The sequence below is a fragment of the Neolamprologus multifasciatus genome, chromosome 22 (genome assembly GCF_963576455.1).
Source record: "Neolamprologus multifasciatus chromosome 22, fNeoMul1.2, whole genome shotgun sequence".
In the NCBI taxonomy this organism is placed as follows: domain Eukaryota; kingdom Metazoa; phylum Chordata; class Actinopteri; order Cichliformes; family Cichlidae; genus Neolamprologus; species Neolamprologus multifasciatus.
In genome coordinates, this window is record NC_140459.1 from 2,362,182 (window position 1) to 2,382,816 (window position 20,635).

The following is a 20,635-nucleotide window of genomic DNA, read 5'->3' on the forward strand; positions in this document are numbered from 1 at the left end:
GTTTTTCATTATTATTATTATTATTGGGTTTTTTGTTTTTTTACAATATTCCAATATTCATTATACTTCGAAATATAATAAATATTGGAATATAAGAGTCTAATCACCACCAGTGACCTCTGTCAAAGATTAATTCAAAGTTCAGCAACAAAATTGATTTGATTGCATAAATATTTTTATGTCGTGTCAGATTTAAATGTTTCACTCTTTAGACAAAATGCACATGAACAAAATCTGTAATTGTCTGCAACGTCCCAAACGTGTCAGCTCTAAACTCAAGATGTTTTGTGCATTTTAACATCGTTGTGTAACGTGTTGCTACATCTCTTTTTTTTTTTTCTTTTTTTTTCTTTTTTTTTTGCCTGTCCCGTTTGGCTCTTTTGCCATCAGAATTATTGTCTAAAGGCGAAGAAAGATGCCCAACGGATTTTCTTTACCAAATTGACCATCCCAGCTTTGCCGTAATGGTCCATTTGATTCACCTTTTATTCTTTATTTTATTTTCACTTGCTGAATACGGGACAGACTTGACTGGGGGAAAGAAAAGGGAGAAAGAAAGAGAGAAAGAAAAACAGTTGAGAAGAGGGACGGGGGAGAAGGGCAAAAAACAAAAACCAACAGAATAAGCAGAAAAAAAAAAAAAAAATACATATATCGATCACCTGGATCACCTGTTGAGAAAGAAAAAAGAAAACAAGCAGAAGAAAACGAGAGTAATACAATAAACAACATCACAATGATATATGGGAATATGATAGTAAATACTAAATATTAAACATTATTGTGCAGCACGTAAGATCGACAGCACAGTGTGCATTGAGGTAGGAGCCAAAAAGGGTGTAGTTTGTGTGTGTGATCACCCGTGTGTACACCTGTGAGCATGGACGCGCTTGTTTTCTTAAAAGGTTCCCTCATGTAATGATCTGCTAGAGGGTGTGGGGGGCCACTGCCCCGTCCTCCAGGGCATGAAGCAGGTATGGAGGAGATCAAAACTCCAGACATCCAGAGGCCCTCAGAACACAAGAGACCAAGGAAGACCAACAGAGGGGCAGCCGTGCCACTGTCCCAGAAAGAGCCGAGGAGAGTCCCAAATGAGGGGTCACCCAGCAGCCACGGAGCAGAAGCCAGGGGGGGCTGCAGTGACGTGCCCGTGAGCTCCGCCGGCAGCCAGCTGTGCCTGAGTGACCGAGCCCCAGGCCGAGAGGCCGGGGACACCCCACCTCCGAAGTGGCCCAAGCGAGCCCCAGGCTCCAGGCCCCGATAAGCAGCCGCCAAGGAGTGAGCCGGTGTGTACCCGGACGCCCACCCCCGGACACAAAGAACCACCAACGCACCGATGTCTGAGGGAGTCCGCCCCCGGCAGGGGAAGTGGTGCGGGGAGATAGGCCTCCAAACCTTGGAGGGCCTGAGCTGTCCTCAGAGAGGTGGCGTCTGATACCCAACCTGACATATGGACACAGACATACAGGCACACACAGATACAAACATCCATTCCCACCCTCATGCTCTCATATGCACTTACTCCACACTCAACCAACGTGGAGACAGACATAAAGAGACGCTGTACACACAATCACACTAGTCCCTCCTGCTAGCCCTCAATGTCTACATGTATTTAAAATTGAGAGGTGGGCAACGACGCCAGGGGTGAGGTGTACACCCTGATGGTAATTGGGATTCCGTGTAGCGTGCCCACCCCCAAGATCCTATATGTATGTGTAATGAGAGTGTGAGTAATGTGAATGTCTAAGTTGCGGGATAAAATTGAGGCAGAGGCAGCCAGAAGGGGACAGAGGGGGGGGGTTACCTCCTCTGCACCCTGGTGACACACCCCTACTCCAAGGCCCTGCATGTGTGGGTGGTTGTGGTGGAGCGGGAAGAGGGAGGCAGCTGGAGATGGGGAGGGAAGGAAGGGAGGGGCAAGTGACCCCTCCCTGGGGCCAGCTCCCCCGCTGACCCCAGTAGGCACCCCCATACTCCGCGACCCGCCAGGGAAGGGGGGCCCAGGCCCATCCGAACCAGGGCCCAGTGCAGCGGCGCCGCCCGGCCCCACAGAGCCCGGGGCAGTCCACCCAACCCCACCACAGAGAAAACTGCACCCACCCCATCATCCACTCATCTTCCAGACTACATAAGACAATAGACGCCCAGGCTGAGATCTTCCTCCACCTCTCCTGTATCTCCCCCTCTTGCAGAGAGAGTTCCTGAGAGAGGAAAGCTCCTGCAAGATGTGACAACCCCCCCCCCCCCCCCCCCACCAGTTGAAGAGCCCCCCAGGTGGCTCGGCGCACCGGCGGCACCCTGCGCCAGTGGCGGGCCCCCACATACCCACCGGCCCACAACCCCGGCAACACACCAACCAGGACCCAGGCCCCCGAGGCCCGGCCAGGGCCCCAGGCCAGAGCCGGAGCGCCCCCAGAACCTCACGCCCGTCCCGGACCCACCCAGGGGCAGCCAGGCTACCAGGTCAGTAACCCCCGTCCGTCAGCACAGACCCTCCCCTAGCCCTGCTGCACGTAGCCACGAGGAAACCGTCACCTGAGAGCCAACAGAGCCCCCAATTGGCCATGACCGCTACCCCGGGTTGAGCCCCCCAAGGAAGATGCTCCCGGGGAACCCCCCGACGCCCTAAGCCTGACCCTACCCCCACACCAATCACAACAGTGAAGGCGAGACCAAAATATGACCCCCCACCCCCACTAGGTGATGGAGCTGATCAGAGGAGCCCAGAGCGATTGATCTGATGTGGTGGCAGAGGCTGTATCAAGACTAATGTAATCTAATAGATAATTTCTATATTGGTTAGAATTAAGATTGTTTTTATTTTTCCAGTTCATGAGGACTGTTTTCTTGGCTATGCATAGAGCAGTGAAAACCATATGGGCTATATTCTTTTCTGAAGTGACATTATCTAAGCTGCCCAACAAACACACTAAGGGGGAAGTTGGAATGTTACATTTCAGACACTTTGATAAGTCTTCACATATCTCGCGCCAAAACTTCTGAACTGGTGGACAGAACCAAAGAGCATGGATATAATTGTCCGGTGAATTGGTTTGGCAGTGTGAGCAGTTGTTGGTAGATGCAAAGCCCATCTTGAACATCCGATGACCTTTATAGTGCACTCTATGTAGTATTTTGTATTGAATTAATTGAAGACTGGGATTTCTGATTAGATGAAAGGTTTTTAAGCAAATCTGAGACCAGAAGTTTTGGTCTAAGTTAACTGATAAATCCGCTTCCCATTTTGCAATAGGAAGTGATATTGATTCATCTGTTTTAGAAAGCATTCTGTATATTTTGGATAGTAATTTGGGGGTTTTAAGAGTAAAAAATTGAACCACACTTGGTGGTGTTTGTAGTTCAACTTGACCCGGTTTAAATTTCTTTTTTATTATGGATTTAATTTGTTGATATTCTAAAAATCTTTTCTTGTTGATCCCATATTGTGTAACTAGTCTGTCAAATGAAATAAATTCTGTTCCTTCTAGTATATGTTCTACATATTTGATTCCTTTACCATTCCAATCTGAAAAGTTTATCATATTATTGTTTTGTAATATGTCAGGGTTGTTCCAGATAGGTGTACGTTTGCATGGGATTAATGAAGACTCTGTCAACTTCAGAAACTCCCACCATGCTGTCAGAGAAGAGCTGATGTTGATGCTTTTGAAGCATTCATGTCGTTGGATGTTTGAGCTGATAAATGGTAGATCTGAAATCTCTAGATTATTGCAAAGTGCTTGTTCTACATCTAGCCAAGGTTCATCTAAAAGGGTATGTTTTAGCCATCCTGAGATAGACTGAAGCCTGTTGGCTAAGAAGTAGTGCTGAAAGTTAGGTAGTTCTAATCCTCCTTTATCCTTGGTCTTTTGTAGTGTTTTTAAGCTTATACGTGGGGGCTTATTTTTCCAAAGGAATTTGGACATATATGAATCTAGAGATCTGAACCAATCTTGCGGCGGTTTAGTTGGGATCATTGAGAATAAATAATTTATTTTTGGTAATACCATCATTTTTATAGCAGCAACCCTTCCCATGAGTGATATGGGTAGACATTTCCATCTAGCCAGATCACCTTCTACTTTCTTTAAAAGTGGGGTATGGTTTAATTTAGTTAGATCTGCAAGCTTGGGAGAAATATTAATACCTAAATATTTTATATTTCCCAATTGCAGTGGAGTAGAAGAGGAATTATGGAAGCAGCAATTAATAGGAAGGACTGTAGATTTTGACCAGTTAATTGAGTAATCTGATATTCTTGCAAAAGAGTTTATCAATTCAATCACCCCAGAGATATTGGTTTGTGAATTTTGGAGAAAGAGTAACACATCATCAGCATAAAGGCTGATTTTATGTTCCACGTTCTTGCATTTTATGCCCTTAATTGCTGAATTCTGTCTAATTGCTGCTGCTAGTGGTTCGATAAAAATTGCAAACAGTGAAGGGGAGAGTGGGCATCCCTGCCTGGTGCCCCTCAGGAGACATAAGCTGGAGGATGTCTGGTCATTTGTTCTGACACAAGCTGTTGGGGAATTATATAATATTTTTAACCAGTTGATGAAAGAAGATCCAAAACCAAATTTGTGTAAAGTTGCAAATAGAAATTTCCAGTTAACTCTGTCAAATGCTTTTTCTGCATCTAAGGAAAATATTGTAGTTTCAAGATTTTTACTAAACCTACATCTGCTACATCTCTGGTCACAGGCTGCCATGTAGGTCACAGCACGGAGTACAGGTCAGTGTAGATTTAACATAAACATATAAACGAAGGATGAGTGTGAACAAGTGTGACCTCCATGAAGAGAAAAACAAGACTCACCTCAATAATGAACGTGACGTCAGGATCCCACCTTGAGCTTTGTGTTAACAGGACTGTGGGCCCTCTGCCAGTAGGAGGCGCTACAAACTGACTGGTGCTTTGTTGTTGCTGATCCTTGGTCCCAGAATTGGTGTTATGGACATTTATGGGTTGTTAATGAACATTTGTCAGATAACATCTGCATAAGTTTTTCTTTCATTTAATGTAAATTGTCCCTTAAATATATTAAATATAGTCTGCTCTGTAACAAATATAATGTGTGTAATTTTAAACTTCAACTCACCTGAAAGTTTGCAGTCAGCCTCCTGCTGTTGCAGCTCCAACAGGCTTCCTGCTCACTTCAAGTTTAATTAGACTTCAGTCACAAAACCAGCAACACATTTACAACCAACACACACACAGGCAGCACTGATGGTTGTACTTCAGTTTTATTGTTCTCAGAAATCAATACCAGTGAAAAATAAATTAATTCCTTGATTTTATTTTTTTAAACATTCTGGTCGGAGGTGTAGAGGGAACTGCTCTCCTCACAGACCTGAAGGCTTCAAAACACTAAACTCAGAAGGAAAGTTCAAAGTTCAAATTCTGGCCAAATTCACATCAAACACAAGGTTGAATCAAAGCACAGTCGTCCACGTAACTGGGATTTTTTTTTTCAGACAATGAGACTAAAGGATTAAAGTCTGAATATAAAGACAAGAAAAGAAATGAAGTGATAACTAAATAAAAACACCAAGTAAGAAACTGAGCGTTGTGAAAAATAACATTTTTTCCAACTAAACTTTGTTAAATTTGCTTCTCTGAGTAAAACTGTGGGTTGACAAACTGACCCAAAATACATTTACACAGAAATAATCTCCGTTTGTACAACTTATATTTTCATCAGCCTCCCCAAACACAGAGACCAGTTTGAGCTTAATACTGCGACAATACCTGCACTCAAAAACTACAAAATAATATGAATATGTAACAATAAAATGTTTGTATGGCTCTATGATTAGAAAATGATACACTGCATGGTAACTGAAATAAACAAAAACATGCAAAACTTTACATAAAAAGGCTTTAAAACAAAGACACTGGAGGTAATAATCAGACCGATGCAGGACAGGACCAACACACTAACAGATTACATCATTGTCATCAAATACTTTGCAATTTAAATCAAAACCTTTTGGATATTTTTATTTTATTTTTTCTGTCAGAGAAGCAACAGAGTAAAATAACATCTTGTAAGACTAACAGGCTTTAAAGAAAAAAATAATGAAGGAGACAGTTTGAAATAAGTTGTTGCTGGACCGTTTGGAGGCACTTAACCAACCAGGTTAAAAATATAAATCACAGACGAGTCTCTGATTAACGACCACAGGGACAGTTACAGACTGTATATAAAAGAAGGATGTAGCTTCTACGTCTGATTAGCCTTGAACCCGAAATTCTCTCTGATGACCAGAAGGTGGCAGCGTTTGACAGAAGTCTGTGGAGAAACTGACATAGTCGATCTGTGACCTCAGTAAACAGTTAAAGTTTAAACTTTTAGGGTCAAAATCAGTCGTTTTCAGTCTTCTTTAAAACCCACTTTATTTAATCAACTGTCCAATAAAGAATAAAAATGATAAAGTGGGGATTTAAGGCTCCATTAGTTTAGATCATCTGTGTGTAGATTAGTAGTAGCTCTGTAGTTCAGAGCAGTTCAGCTGCTGCTGTGAGGACTGAGCGAGCAGCGTTTGATTTAGCTGAGGGACCGTTTATCATCAGAGGGACTGAAGGTAAGCAGTGGTTTTAGATATTTGTCAGGTTTTTATTTATTTTGTTCAACAAGGCGTAACATGCCGACGTTTTGTCACGTCCCGGGGCGTTCCTGAGGAACGCAAAAGGAGACCTTCGGCGTTCTTATGGTACGCGGTGGGTTATGGCCGAAATCCAGTGCAATGACGCTCCCGCGGTAATAGACGTTCCAGCCCTGTATCCCAGGCCCTAACCATAACCTTTTTCCTGAGGTTAACCATGACTTTAATGATGTTAAATAGCGTGTTTCTAAGTGATTTGAAGAAAAAGAGCGAACATGTGTAGATTGAGTCCATATGGTTCTCATATTTCCTCATTTTTCCGAGGTCGTCATTTAGGAATGTGGTGGGTAGCCGAAAACGTAATATGTTGACGATTTGTCACCTAGCGTAAAATGTTAAGCTTTGGGAGTGAGAACGTGTTGGTTAAAGCATAACTGTTAATGACTGAATAATGAGAAGGGCACCAGTGTTCATTTTCCATGTGTATCTATAAGTGGTTATGTCTCTTGTTGTACTGGTTTCCCTTCTTGTGGCTATAATTAAATATTCCAGTGGTTGAAGCAAACAGCCCGACAGCCCTGTGATGAACCACTCACTGTGTGTTAACTAGGAGAGACTCTGTTCCTCCCCATGATCCTTATTGAAGCAGTTAAAAATAATGGACGGCTGTATTTTTGCCCAGTTTTGACACGTTACTGTACTTTAATGTGTCTATGAAGTGAGAGGTCACGACCCCTTGACCATTTCCACTGGTTTCTCACATTGATCCCTTGCTTCTTTAAACAGCATCAGGAAACCAAACGTTCAAAACGAAACGTTAGAAACCAGCGGGGAACGTCATTGGTGGCTACATGAACCTTTGTTATACAGTCTGTGAGAACAGTTCACCTGTGAAACATGAACCCTCTTTAAGATCCGACGATTTCCAAACAATATTGTTGACAAATGAAAAACAAACAAAATGTAAATTGTTTTGAAAGTTTTCTTAATGTAGCATAGATGTTACAATAGTCCCGACTGGTATCCCTTCCCGTCCCTCTACAATGTCCATAAGAAATCCTTTACATCAGGCACTTGTTGATTAGTCCATAGCAGCTCCGAGCCGCCCAATCAGAATCAACTCCTCTCAGTTAGTCCACGCAGCGCTTCTCTTTAGTCGCCTCTTCGTCCCGACTTTCTCTTCCTCCTCCTTCACACTCCGAGAGGTGCGGTAGACGCCAGGAGACCTCAGCTCAATGTCACCCAGGGCCAGTGCGGGATCATCAGGCGCCACTGGTCGAGGGGCCGGGTAGTTGGGCTGGTAGTAGCGGTACGGATCGTCTTCCTCGACCTCGCCGTAGTTCTGGAAGACGCTGGGTGGTAGTTGGACTGCGGGGACAGCGCCGCCGTCAGTGACATCCTCGCCTTCTGTGATGCCGACCAACCAGGCAATGAGCCAACCAGCAGCCCGGCGGATAGGCAGTGAAAAGCCCAAAACAAAGATGGCCGACCCCGCCACCACAGGAAGCAGTGTTTTGGAGCAATTTGGAGGGTTTTGATTGGGTTAGCGAGAACAAAGGGGTGGGTAAGAAGGAAGGAGCAAGAGACACAGAGACAAGGGTTACCAAAGGTTACCAGGTCAGGTTTATGAGTCAGTTAATGAGGTGAGTTTTAAGTTTGGGTTACCCAGTCAGGATGTGTGAGTCTGAGTTAGAAAGTCAGTGTTGACAATATTGAAGGTCGTTAGGATAAAAAGCTTTAAATAAGTCAGACTGAGCTTTGATGTTTATGTTTTGTGAGACATTTTGTACAAATGTCTCAGTATTACCAGCCAAGTATGAGCTCATTCAAACTGTCATATTTTAAGTGTTTTCAAATATTGTCTTTCAAATGATAAGCATCTGGATACTTAACGTGCAAAAATATTCAAAGTTGTCGTGCAGATGAGTGTTTAGGACGAGTTACAGGAGTTTGTATTAAGTCAGTGGAGTCTGGGAATTAAAAAAGAGGAATTGGATGATCATAATCTAGAAGAAAAGGTAAGGAGAGGACGACCGTGTCAATGTTCACAGTATTTCTTTATCAAACTACTGATAATTTCATATTTTTCTTGCTCCTAAAAAATACAACAAAAAATTAAAACAAGCAACAAATGCATCACATAAAGTAGTGCTGTTTGTATACGGCACCTCAGTGAGACACACTAGATTCATGTGGACCAAATCTACGTATAACTTTTAGGGATCTACAACTACAGGAAGTAATAATAATAATAATAATAATAATAATAATAATATTGGTCTTTGATGTGGTTAAGTTTACATCTGCTGATTATCAGCTCAGATGATGATATATAATCCAAGTAATTCATATCTGTGTAATACTGGGAGCAATATATCTCTAAAATGTTATGATTATGGTCAACGTCCTGTGAGTCGATCACCGCAGACAGATCAGGAATGTCTGCCAGGAAACCAACAAATTTAAACGATCTCTCCCAGTTCTTCCTGGATGATTGGTCCATCCTCAGGTCAAAATTATGCCAGAAGCTTGTAGATGGCTAACAAAAGCATCTGGTTGAGGTGCAGCTTGCCTGAAGGTATATTTAACCAAATATTAGTTGCATAGTTGAGTGTTTGCATACTTTTAATCCAGATCCATAAGTCATTAAAGATTTAAGCTTTACAATCATTCCAGCCTGAAAAAGAAGAGTTCAAAGAAATCCTAAAAAGCTCCAAATTACTACGACATTCCCGCCCATCATGAGTGTATGCAAACTTAACTGAAGCCACATCATGGTTGAAGTCACATGTGGTCTAACATGTGGGGTTGTTTGGATCATAGCAATAATTCTGATGGTGCAACATTAAACCTGCCACTGACTGTCAGGGATTTAAGGTTTTAGAGAGGGGGTGAAAGTGGACACTGGGAAGGAAAAAGGGTGCATTGATTTATAGCTCGAGACAAAACACATGAATTGCACAGCCCTGTTTGATTATTTGTGAACGTCTCAGTAATATTCTGTTGTGGGTTATTATGGGGGATAAAAGAAGGTGAAGACAGATGTGGAGACACAAACACAGAGACAGAAGCGTGATTACAACATGCAGACATTACTCACATGACCACCCTGCAGACTGCAAGCTGCACAGCTCCGTTTAGGCCACTGTGTGACCTTTAACCTCAAACACATCGGTGATGTAGCACCAACATGCACAGAACATGCTGAAGATGACTCCTGCAGGGTTTTCTTTAGCCTCTCAAAAACATGTTTGCTGACTTGTGATTGGTGCAAACTAGCAGTGATCAGGATGCATGTGAGGGATCAGCTGTGAAGCTGCTCAGATATAAACGCCTCCTGGGTCTTTGCCTGCAGCAGGAGGGAGAACAGGCTGAAGCTGGAAGGTAACATCTGCCTGCAGTGCTGCTTCATCACCTGCAACTTTCATGTGGATTTTGTAAAGTCATTTGTTGTATGTTTATATGGAGACATTTAATAACTAATGCATGCATTAGAAAACCCTGCATGGAGCATCTTTCCATGACAGATTAAACCCACACTCACTGCAGTGATTTAGCACCAACTGAGATGTTAAGATGCAGAGTTTATGACCACGTGTGGAATAAAACATGTTGTTTTTGAAAACATGTCATTGAGGGTTTCTCCTTCTACTTCCTTCCAGAGCTGATGTTCAAAGATCTGTCGTTTAAATGAGTTTTAACCACAATAAAATATTCTGTTCTTTTATTTTTCACTTTGAAGTCAAATAATCAGCATCTTTACTCAACATCTACTCTCAGTTCAAGAAACTGAACCTCGTTTTGATCGTCTTTAGCATCAACAGAAAAATCTACCACTGTAAAAGTCTGTGTGTGATATTTAAAATAAGAAGCAGCAGAATAAATAAACTTTAAAAACTCAGCTGTTTTGTCTCAAATGTTCAGAAACAAACTGTCTCAACAAATTCTGCTTAGAGTTGATTATTTTGGGTGAAATGAGCCTTTAAAGTCTGTAGTACGACCACTTTGAGGCTAAATAAAGACATCATCTCTGTGTCTGTCGTTCCATCGAGTCTGTTTTCTGATTTGAAATTGTACAAAATTTAAAAATCACACACTGAAGATGAATTTCTGTGTTTAACTTCAACACACACACTGCTGTTTGTGAAACTGAATCCTGCATCTTAGCTGTGAGTGTATCTGGACGTGCTTCACCTTCAGATACACTGAGTGTGGGTGGATGACTTTATGTGAAGCACTAAATGCATAAAGGCTCATTTACACCATGAAGGCTGCTCTCACAGACTGATTGTTAAGGTGGAATTAAGAAATAAGTGTCTAAAGTTCTTAGAACATGTTTAGCGCCACCTTGTGGCCGGACGTCACTTTTTTCTTAAATTCAGCTTCATGAGGTTTTAAATTTCTGTCACTTTTTGAAAGCAGGGCTCCAGAGTGTAAATGAACCTTTATACACGCAGTGTTTCAGGCCCACTTCTGTGACATGCACTCTGTTTAACTCAGTGGCAGCTTTTCAGTGTGAAAATGAACCACAAGAACTGAACGTCTGTCTTCATGACTTCAGTCCAAATACAATCAGCAGTGAAATGTTTTCATGCTCAGTTAAAAAGTTTCTTCTGTTCACATATTTGAACAAACATGCAGGTTTGTCTCATTACAGCCTCTTCAGTCTGTGGCTGTAACTACACAACAGTCACGGTGGAGGCTGCTGCTTTAATCATGTGGTTGATAATAAGAGCTGCAGAGCAAAGAGCTCAGTATTTTTCTTTGATGAAAAACTCCAGAGAAAGCAGCACGATTAAAAACTACAACAATTAGAGTCTTGATAACACTGGTGGATCATAGTTTCCTCATATTTCTGAGACTACGTACCTCCAACATTGTAGCCCACACAGGAGTTCTGATCACAGTAACCCGGAGGCCCCTGGGTGCCGATGGGTCCGGGGGCTCCGGGCCGACCGGGTACTCCGGGATTTCCAGGTCGTCCTGAGGGTCCAGAGTTACCTGGTCTGCCCTGTCCCTGGGGACCTGGGAGGAAGAGGATGAAGAGTTTAGAAAACATCAGTCATAAGAACCTCGACTGTGAGCCCAAAGTTATCACAACACGTGTTTTCTCCTGCCTTCTGTCAGTCAGAGGACAGAAAACACTTTGCAGCTGTCAAAGTGATTATTTTAATGATTTTATGGTCAGAGTCGAGTAGTTAAAGTACTTCCAGATGTTTCCAGGTAATAAATGTTTAAGACATTTTTAAATGGCACTAAGAAATAACTTATTAACATCTCAACAACAACTAAAACTATGGAAAAAATTATATCAACTATTTAATTTTAGAGACAATTTATTCACATTTTTTTGGTTCAGTTCAGAAAAACAACAACAACACGAGTACTAACACTAATAATAAAAATCTATCTTACCATGTCAGTTAAGACATTTGATAAAAAATTATATTTTCTGTTGAATTCTGTGGATTTTACAACATCTTAATGAAACATGTGAAACATTTTTTCTTTTACTAATCAGACCATCATGTTCAGGACTTTCTTCACTGCATCACTGGGATGGTTCAGAAAGGCTTAGCAGGAAAATAAGTTACCAGGTGGTCCTGGAGGTCCTCTGGGTCCTTGTACACCCACACCTGGAGATCCCTTATCACCCTTCTCTCCTGGTTGTCCTGGAAACACACAACAGAAATAAATACTGCTTAAATGTCTATATTTTGTGTCATTCCACACAGATACACTGTAACATGGAGAAAGTCAGCAAGTTCGACCTTTCCTGCACATTTCTGACTTTGTATTTATTTTTTTGCTGTTAGACTGAACCAGTGCAGCTTTGCATCGTTTGCAGTTCAAAATAATTTTGTATTTATTTTATACTGGGCTGTGTGGCAGCTACAGCAGGGTGATATGACAAAAAATATTTATCACGATATACATTTGAAAATTTGCGATAACGATATAACTGACGATATAATTGACACTAGACAAAATACTTTACAACTCCACAACTTTATTAGTGCAAAAACAAAACAAACATCAATGTATTTTCACTTAAACAAGCAGCTGTTTTTTATGTGCATTAAAGTTATATAAAAATATAACAGTGCAAATGCAAATTCGTTGCCGACAGTTTAACCAAAAGGCATTTCCAGTGGAAACTGGCCGACATATCCTCAGCATAACCATGTATAATATCCACAAAACTTAAAAAGAGCTTATACACACACAATACGGTAACATTATGTTGAAGCACAGTACGTATCACTCCGCGAGGCTCCGCCTACGATAGCCGTAATGCTCCGACAATCCATCAAGCGGTGCGGCTTCGTAGCTTAGCAAAGTCGTACTGAAACATCTGACAGGTTTTCGAGCGCCGTGCACATAAAATCGTTTCGAGGTCAGTAAACACAACCAGAGTTCATACATAAGGCACACGGGATTATAAGGGGCTCTGTCGACTTTCAGAAAAATCAAAGGATTGATTTTAAGTGTCGTATTTTCCAAACAACACGGTAATAACGACGGCCCGCTAGCATGCGCTACCAAAAATAGTGCTTTGTTGTGTATCTGACGGACAAAGCTAAACCAGTTCCACACCAGTGAAGCTGCAGCATTTTTACAAACCAGTCCAGGTTCATCCGTTTCATTCAACGATCCACTTTTGCTGTTTTTATTCTGCGTCACCGCCGTGTGCGTATGTAAACAAAGGCACTGCGCATGCGCGTTTTACCCATATTCTATCGTGATATGTCATTTTCCTATCGTTGCCCAACATTACACCGGTGTTACCGTGAACGGTATGATATGGCCCAGCCTTAGTGGCAGCCCCTCAGTTCACACTGTTTTAAACAGTAACAGAGTTTTACTGTTTTGTTAAACTTGCCTCTTTCTCCTGGTTGCCCATTCTGTGCATTTTGTCCCGGGAAGCCTGGTCTGCCTGGGGGTCCCTGTTCTCCCTGTGGTCCTGGGGATCCTTCTCGACCAGGCTCTCCCGGTGGTCCGGGAACTGTGCGGATTGACACCGGAGGACTCGGCACGTGGTTCAGGATGCTGTTGTAGCGCGCCATGTGGCCTGAAAACAGTTCAGTTCAAACATGATTATTATTATTATTATTATTATTATTATTAACAAATAAAGGTTTGTTTGTTTTTAACTCACTTTGGATCAGCTGCTCACAGACCTGTCTGGCAATGGCCTGAACTGATGCTGTCGACTGGAGATCTCCCTGAAAATACACACGATGTTCATATAACATACATGTAGTTATGTGTTTTAAATTATTCATATTGTGTTTTATGAAGGCGCTACAGACTCAAATATAATTATTAGGACGTAAATTTACTCATAAATCTGCAGTCGTTTCTTTTTCAGCTGCTAGTGTCAAATTTTTAGTTACAGCAAGTTTAAAGTAAATTTATTGTATGAAACTCAAATACACACTTATTATATTTACTTATTGGATAATGTTGATATTTCATTATTGTCATCAACGGAGGAAACAGTGACTAATGTTTACTGCATATTAATAAAACATATATTAATACTTTGATGAATGTCTGCTGTTTGTGCATCCTTGAGTTTCACATATATCTCTATATGCAGGTCAGCAGACAGGACGTTTGTGACGGAGGTAAAGTGATAGCATGAAGACAGAGAGCTTACCCGTTCACCTTTCTCTCCCTTAGTTCCAGGAGGTCCCTGCAAGAGAAACGAATCCATGAAAAACCTCCAAACTTGTGAAGCATCGAACACAAGATGAAGCAGGTGATTCTCTCGCATGTTGATCATCTTGCTGTCCTGATTAAACTGCAGCCTGCTTTGTTTTTGTCATTTATTTAAAATATTGGAAATCTTTATCTATATGAACAATAACTAAAAACATAATTTCAAATGTTTATACTTTTCAGTGTTGACATGTCTCAGAGGGAAACAGACACATCCTAAATCGAGGGGATTAGATTTCAGGAACGTGTCGAGACCAGCGAGAGAATATGAATATTTGTGCAGCGCTGTCACTTAACGCCGTGTTTATAATAATAAGGAAACAGACAAACATCCAGTAAGAATGTAGAAAAGAGGAATAAACACTTAATAAAAACTTCGATGGAGCTGCTGTGACCTCGGTGCTTCTTTCTAATATAAAACTTTCACTGAATGATGTTTATCGAGATGAGAAAGAATAAAAAGTGTTAAAAAATACAACCCAGAATGTAGTATTTATGGAAATAGTGTTAATACCCAAAACTTGAACTACTGTATATTTCACTAAATTCTCATTACGACCTGTAATTTGCCAGCATGAGGTAAAGAGCTGATGAGGCCTTTCTGCAGTCACCCATGCATTTGTAATTACATGCTTATAAAGATTTGATCACAGTGATGAATAATCATGTCAGCAGATTGTATCACCGCCCACAGTGTTTTCTTTGTTGCTGCACTTTGAATGTGATTTACTCTCCATGAAGTTTTCACATAATCAGGAATACATATGAAAGCAGCGAGCGGTCACACACCTCTGTTTTCAGTGGCTGAAGTAGAAACCAGCACAGCAAATGGACTGCAGACAAAGGTTTACATGCACAGCCTACATACTGATCAGCGACTCTGCAAACAGGTGGAGATCAAACTTTGCTGCGTTTTGCATGAAGCTGCTGTCCCACCTGTTTCTCCTTTAGTCTGATTTAAATGCTTGAAACTCTTTGAATTTTTAGTTTATTTCCACTGCTGACAAAATATTTTAACACATTGCAATAACGACCCAGTGGGGCTGAAACATTAAGGCTGCGCATAAGTGCAGTTCCTCTTCTGAACACTAGAGGCAGGCTCCAAAAACGTCCACATTCACAGCAGAAATAAACACGTTTAACCCTTTAAGACCTACCATAGAACCAAGTCCACCAGAGCTTATATTATATGTTTACATGCTGTGGAGCCATTTTTGGGAGCATTTCAAGTTGATATACATCAATACAACCATTATAGCCCACATTTTAATAATATGTCTGCATTAAGTGCATAGTAATTACATAAATTGCAAAAAAGTGCAATAAACTACAAAAAAATGTAAAATCGTTTTTGTTTTTTTAACATATATTTCTAGTTAGAGAAATTTAAGAGGCTTATCCCTCAAAACTGTAAATACAAAAAAGTTGCACAAAATAGTTTCCCATCACAGGAAATTTATTTTGAGTGTCTTCATAGTTTTATTTTTGAAATACACCAATTTTTATATAATGCAGGAAAAACAAAAATAAATATTATAATGCAAATTTGCAAAAAAGCAGCATATGCATCAAAATAAACTATTTCCAGCAGTGCAATATGAGTCCTAAGCATCCCAGAAACCACACAGAAAGTCATAAAGTCAAAGATAACTTTTAAAAACACCAGTATAGGCTCATGAGGCCCTGATGGTAAAAAACTACATTTCTACATTTCATTTTTATGCAGTTTTTGCAAAGCTGTATGTGGAAGGAAACTGTGACCGAGGACAAGCTGATGGCATAAGATGTAAGTACAACTCCTCCGGTTTCATGTGCAAAAAAAAATTATTGCGCTAGCTCACGTGGTTGCAGAGCTACTGGGATTTAAAAATAGTTACGCAAAACGGAGCGTGCAGAACACCTTTAAAGGGTTAAGTGAGAACAAAATGACTTTGAGTGAACTGTGACTGCTGCCACTGAGTCATCACAGCAACATAACAAAAGTCCTGATGTACAAACAGAATGAGAGAAAGAGGAGCCGTCAGCATCAGTGATGGATCTGTTCACTCAAGTGTTTACGCAGAAGGATAACGACGCTGCCAGCCTCCGTTAGAAAGAAAGAAGGATTTGTGTTGGCCGTTTGAAAGGCTGTCAAAGGTGAAGGCTCCAACAGCACTTTTCTGTTGACATAAACACAAAACACTGAGCTCCACATATCAGTGAATGTGTCAAACAGCTTCTAGAGCTTCTGATTGGACAGGAAGCTGTTAACCAGACGCTCACCTCGCTGCACTCTCAGCTGACTCGACAGAGTCGCTGACAACACATCCCGCTGCCTCCTGCGTCTGTTCACATGCAGCGGCTCATGCCAGAAACATGAAACTCAGAAAACAAATGATGGCGTTCCTTCTAAGAGCTAAAAACCCCGCCCACCCCGGCCGGTTTGGTTAATGGAGACAGGCAGCTCCACTCACTGACAGACTCACCGGTGGGCCGAGCTCTCCCTGCTTTCCTGGAGAGCCTGTACTTCCTGGGGATCCTGGAGCTCCCGGAGTTCCCTGCAGGAATGAAAAGCAATTTTTAATTATATTATTTTAATTATTATAAAGTTGTTCCTGTTGTACACGCCTGACTGAGCTTATTAGCCCTGCCCAGCCTGACCCAGCTCCATCATTATCACCTAAAGTCACAGTTTTAATTCAACTTTACATTTAAGTGTCTAACAGAGAGGCTGCAGGCAGTGCCATGCACATATATCCTCTGAATCCTCCAAAACAGTCACAAAAACAGCAACAGTGACTTACGATGGTTCCTGGGGGGCCCGTTGTGCCTGGGGGGCCATCTTTGCCTGGCAGTCCCTGAGAAGGTGAAAGTAGATGTTATAATAAAATAAGAGTAACGTGTTCCTACGATGACTTTGACCCAGCAGCTGTGTCGCTCTTTCCAGCCTTGGCTGCCACCCTTCTGTGCTGCTGACTCTACTGTGGCCAGAGGGGGGCGCTCCAGGGCCACACATGCTGCTCCACTCTGTGAGGGTCTTTTTGTTCATTTGACAGCAGCTCTGTCTCCTTTCTCAACCTCTGGACTTTATAGGAAACTTTTATCTGTTTTCTTTCCCACTTGTCCTTCCATGCAGCCATGCTGTGCATTAACGTGTCATTTCTAAAGCATCACACCTCTTTTGTACTTCATTGTTGCTCCTGTCCCAAATTAGCATATATTTAAAATCAATCCAATGCCTCAAATTCAACATCTGAGAGTAGAGACAGTTTACAGATATAATAGTGTTACTGCAGTATCAGAGATAAAATATCTACATTACAGGTTATATTATTCATATTAGTATTTGACCTCATCCCAGTGGTTTACTGACTGTTAATATTTGTAGTATCAACAAACTTGTCAAACAGCTGCATTATTAGTGTGTCTGTGATGACTCACTCTGGGTCCTGGAGGTCCTTCCCTCCCTGGACCTCCGGGTCTTCCAGGAACCCCCTGAAACAGCACGAGGAGAGCAGAGGTCACTGCAGGTCACGTTCACAGCAGCCCTGAACCTCAACACGCATCAAGATCAGTGTCTGTAACTCATGATGTGTGAGAAGCCTGTGATGGAGCTCTGGATGCACGATTCCTAAATCCCTCCTGAGAGAAGAGTGCTCACAGGTGCTCCCGTGACACGGACTTTTACTCTTAGGTAAACTTTTAGGCTGCGTTCACTCTGCAGGTCTTAATGATCAAATCTGATTTTTTTGTCTGCTCGTTCACACTACAAATAAAATGCGACAGCAAACGCGCTCTAGTGTGAACGCTCAACGCGGCCGCATGCGCAAAAGACGACACACAACGCGCTCTGTTTAGACCCAGAGCAACAGTATGTTTGACTGATGGCCTTAATATAAAGACTTGTTTCAGACTTTATCTTTTCGAATTTTGTTTGTTATTTACGTTTGGCCTAATAATGATCTTTATTGCTGTTTTAGAGGAGCGCTGCTTCAAAGGATAGCTGCAGATTTCTGTCAGAATCTGCAGATTATACAAAGAAAATGTTCAAGTTGTCTTCCCAACAGTTTCACTAACATCTACACTGGATGGCCAGGAAGCGTTCGCGGTGTCTTCTCCGGCGCTGATAATTGGCGTCTGTCTTATGTCGGTGACGTAAAAGACGGATTTAAAGCGACATGACCATCAAACAGCAGCTTTCTAAAACATCAGATATGTATCGGATTCAGAACCACATACGAAAGTGACCCAGGTCGGATTTGTCCCGTTCACACTGTCACACCATGATGGGTCACACGGGGTCAAAAAAGTCAGATTCGATGCGCTTTCGCCTGCAGTGTGAACGTAGCCTTAGTCTGAGGATATGAAGTCTTGTACCTGCGTTTTATTTGCTCCAGCAAAGGAGGAACGACACAACGTGACAGACATGGGGATGAAAGGAGGTTAAACACTTCCAAAGTGATGTGGAAGTCTCCTTCTTTCCTAAGTAACAGGTAATTCCACCTCACAGTCTAAATTTGATCTTTATTATCTCTCTAAATGATTTATATTCAATGATGAAAGCACAGTAATGTGTTTAAGCATCAGTTGATGTAAAGAAATGAGAAGCTGAGTGTTGGTATCTTACTCAGAGAGCAATGAGAGCTATGATCTGTCAGTATATAAAAGCTGATCACATCTTTACCTGAGTTCCTTGTTGTCCCACATCACCTTTCTGACCTCTCTCTCCAGCACTGCCCTGCAGGCACAACGACACACTTTAAATCAAAGATTAAGGAAAAAAAGTAACAAAAAAGACTAAAAGGTTGTTGAAAACTGTATAACCCACCGGGGGTCCAATAATGGAGCGTCCACTGGGTCCTTGCCGTCCTGGGGGTCCCTGAGGTCCTGGAAGACCCGTATCTCCAACAGGACCAGTTGGTCCCTAAAGAGAGCAGGACAGAGAAAGTTGAAGCTAATGTGCTAAAAACACGGATGTGATGTAGGCAAACGTGCAGATATTCTGAGGTGGTGATGGTGGCTTTAACTGGTGAAGTGGGACACTTTCCCAGAGATTTACTGGTTATCAGGTGACCCATCAACCAACTGACCAACCACAGGGTGGCCGGAGCCCATCCAAGATCCAAGAAGGTGAGACACTCACACACAGCAGCTCTAATCATTTTCAAATATGTGCATGTATCAGTACAGTAACAGTCACCCCCTCAGCTACAATGATGATGGATTTTACACAAACCTGGAAAGCAGACGTTGATTAGACAGGGAGTGTTGTATTTATCAGGCTGGATTTTTGCATTATTTCATTATTTAATCATTTAACCCTTTAAGACCGACCATAGAACCAAGTCCGCCAGAGCTTATATTATATGTTTACATGCTGTGGAGCCATTTTTGGGAGCATTTCAAGTTGCTATACATCAATACAACCATTACAGCCTAAATGTTAATAATATGTCTGCATTAAGTCCACAGTAACTACATAAATTGCAAAAAAGTGCAATAAACTACAAAATAATTGAAAATCGTTTTTGTTTTTTTAACATATATTTCTAGTTAGAGAAATTTAAGAGGCTTATCCCTCAAAACTGTAAATACAGAAAAGTTGCACAAAATAGTTTCCCACCACAGGAAATTTATTTTGAGTGTCTTCATAGTTTTATTTTTGAAATACACCAATTTTTATACACTGCAGGAAAAACGAAAATAAATATTATAATGCAAATTTGCAAAAAAGCAGCATATGCATCAAAATAAACTATTTCCAGCAGTGCAATATGAGTCCTAAGCATCCCAGAAACCACACAGAAAGTCATAAAGTCAAACATAACTTTTAAAAACACCAGTATAGGCTCATGAGGCCCTGATGGTAAAAAAAAACCTACATTTCCGCGAAAATGACGTCACTTCCGGTTTCGGGCAGGTCATGGCGGACATGCGAAAGTTCACGCTGACGTCTATTCCAAAGTAGGAAGTGTTATGAACAGCTGATTGGATCAGCAAAGCTGGTATATTATGGAATATTATGTTTTTGTTGCTGCAAGTGCTTTTTATGCAGTTTTTGCAAAGCTATATGTGGAAGGAAACTGTGACCGAGGACAAGCTGATGGCAGAAGATGTAAGTACAACTCCTCCGGTTTCATATGCAAAAAAATTATTGCGCTAGCTCACGTGGTTGCAGAGCTACTGGGATTTAAAAATAGTTACGCAAAACAGAGCGTGCTGCTCTGACCGGTTTTAAAGGGTTAATTCTGCCTTCATAGTGATTTGATTAAGTTCACTATATTTTGTGCATTATTACGTTTTAATACGAGACTATTCT

At 41.6% G+C, this 20,635-nt stretch overlaps 1 protein-coding gene across 7 annotated transcripts in view; it reads right to left on the minus strand.

Annotated features, from left to right (window-relative positions):
* Positions 1–5,231: 5,231 nt before the first annotated feature.
* col14a1b (collagen, type XIV, alpha 1b) overlaps positions 5,232–20,635 on the minus strand; it is a 209,136-nt gene continuing 193,732 nt past the window's right edge. For 5 of the 7 annotated variants that reach the window (XM_085149183.1, XM_085149181.1, XM_085149179.1 and 2 more), the window contains 11 exons: positions 19,145–19,240; positions 19,001–19,054; positions 17,758–17,811; positions 17,121–17,174; positions 16,803–16,874; positions 14,276–14,311; positions 13,772–13,838; positions 13,496–13,684; positions 12,207–12,284; positions 11,482–11,637; positions 5,232–8,019 (listed from right to left, as the gene is read on the minus strand). In XM_085149183.1, the coding sequence (XP_085005309.1) occupies positions 7,739–8,019; positions 11,482–11,637; positions 12,207–12,284; positions 13,496–13,684; positions 13,772–13,838; positions 14,276–14,311; positions 16,803–16,874; positions 17,121–17,174; positions 17,758–17,811; positions 19,001–19,054; positions 19,145–19,240 (1,137 nt within the window). In that variant the 3' untranslated portion in view covers positions 5,232–7,738. Of the gene's footprint in view, positions 9,613–11,481; positions 11,638–12,206; positions 12,285–13,495; positions 13,685–13,771; positions 13,839–14,275; positions 14,312–16,802; positions 16,875–17,120; positions 17,175–17,757; positions 17,812–19,000; positions 19,055–19,144; positions 19,241–20,635 lie in introns of all 7 variants that reach the window. The other 2 variants (XM_085149180.1, XM_085149182.1) reach the window with 2 other exon arrangements.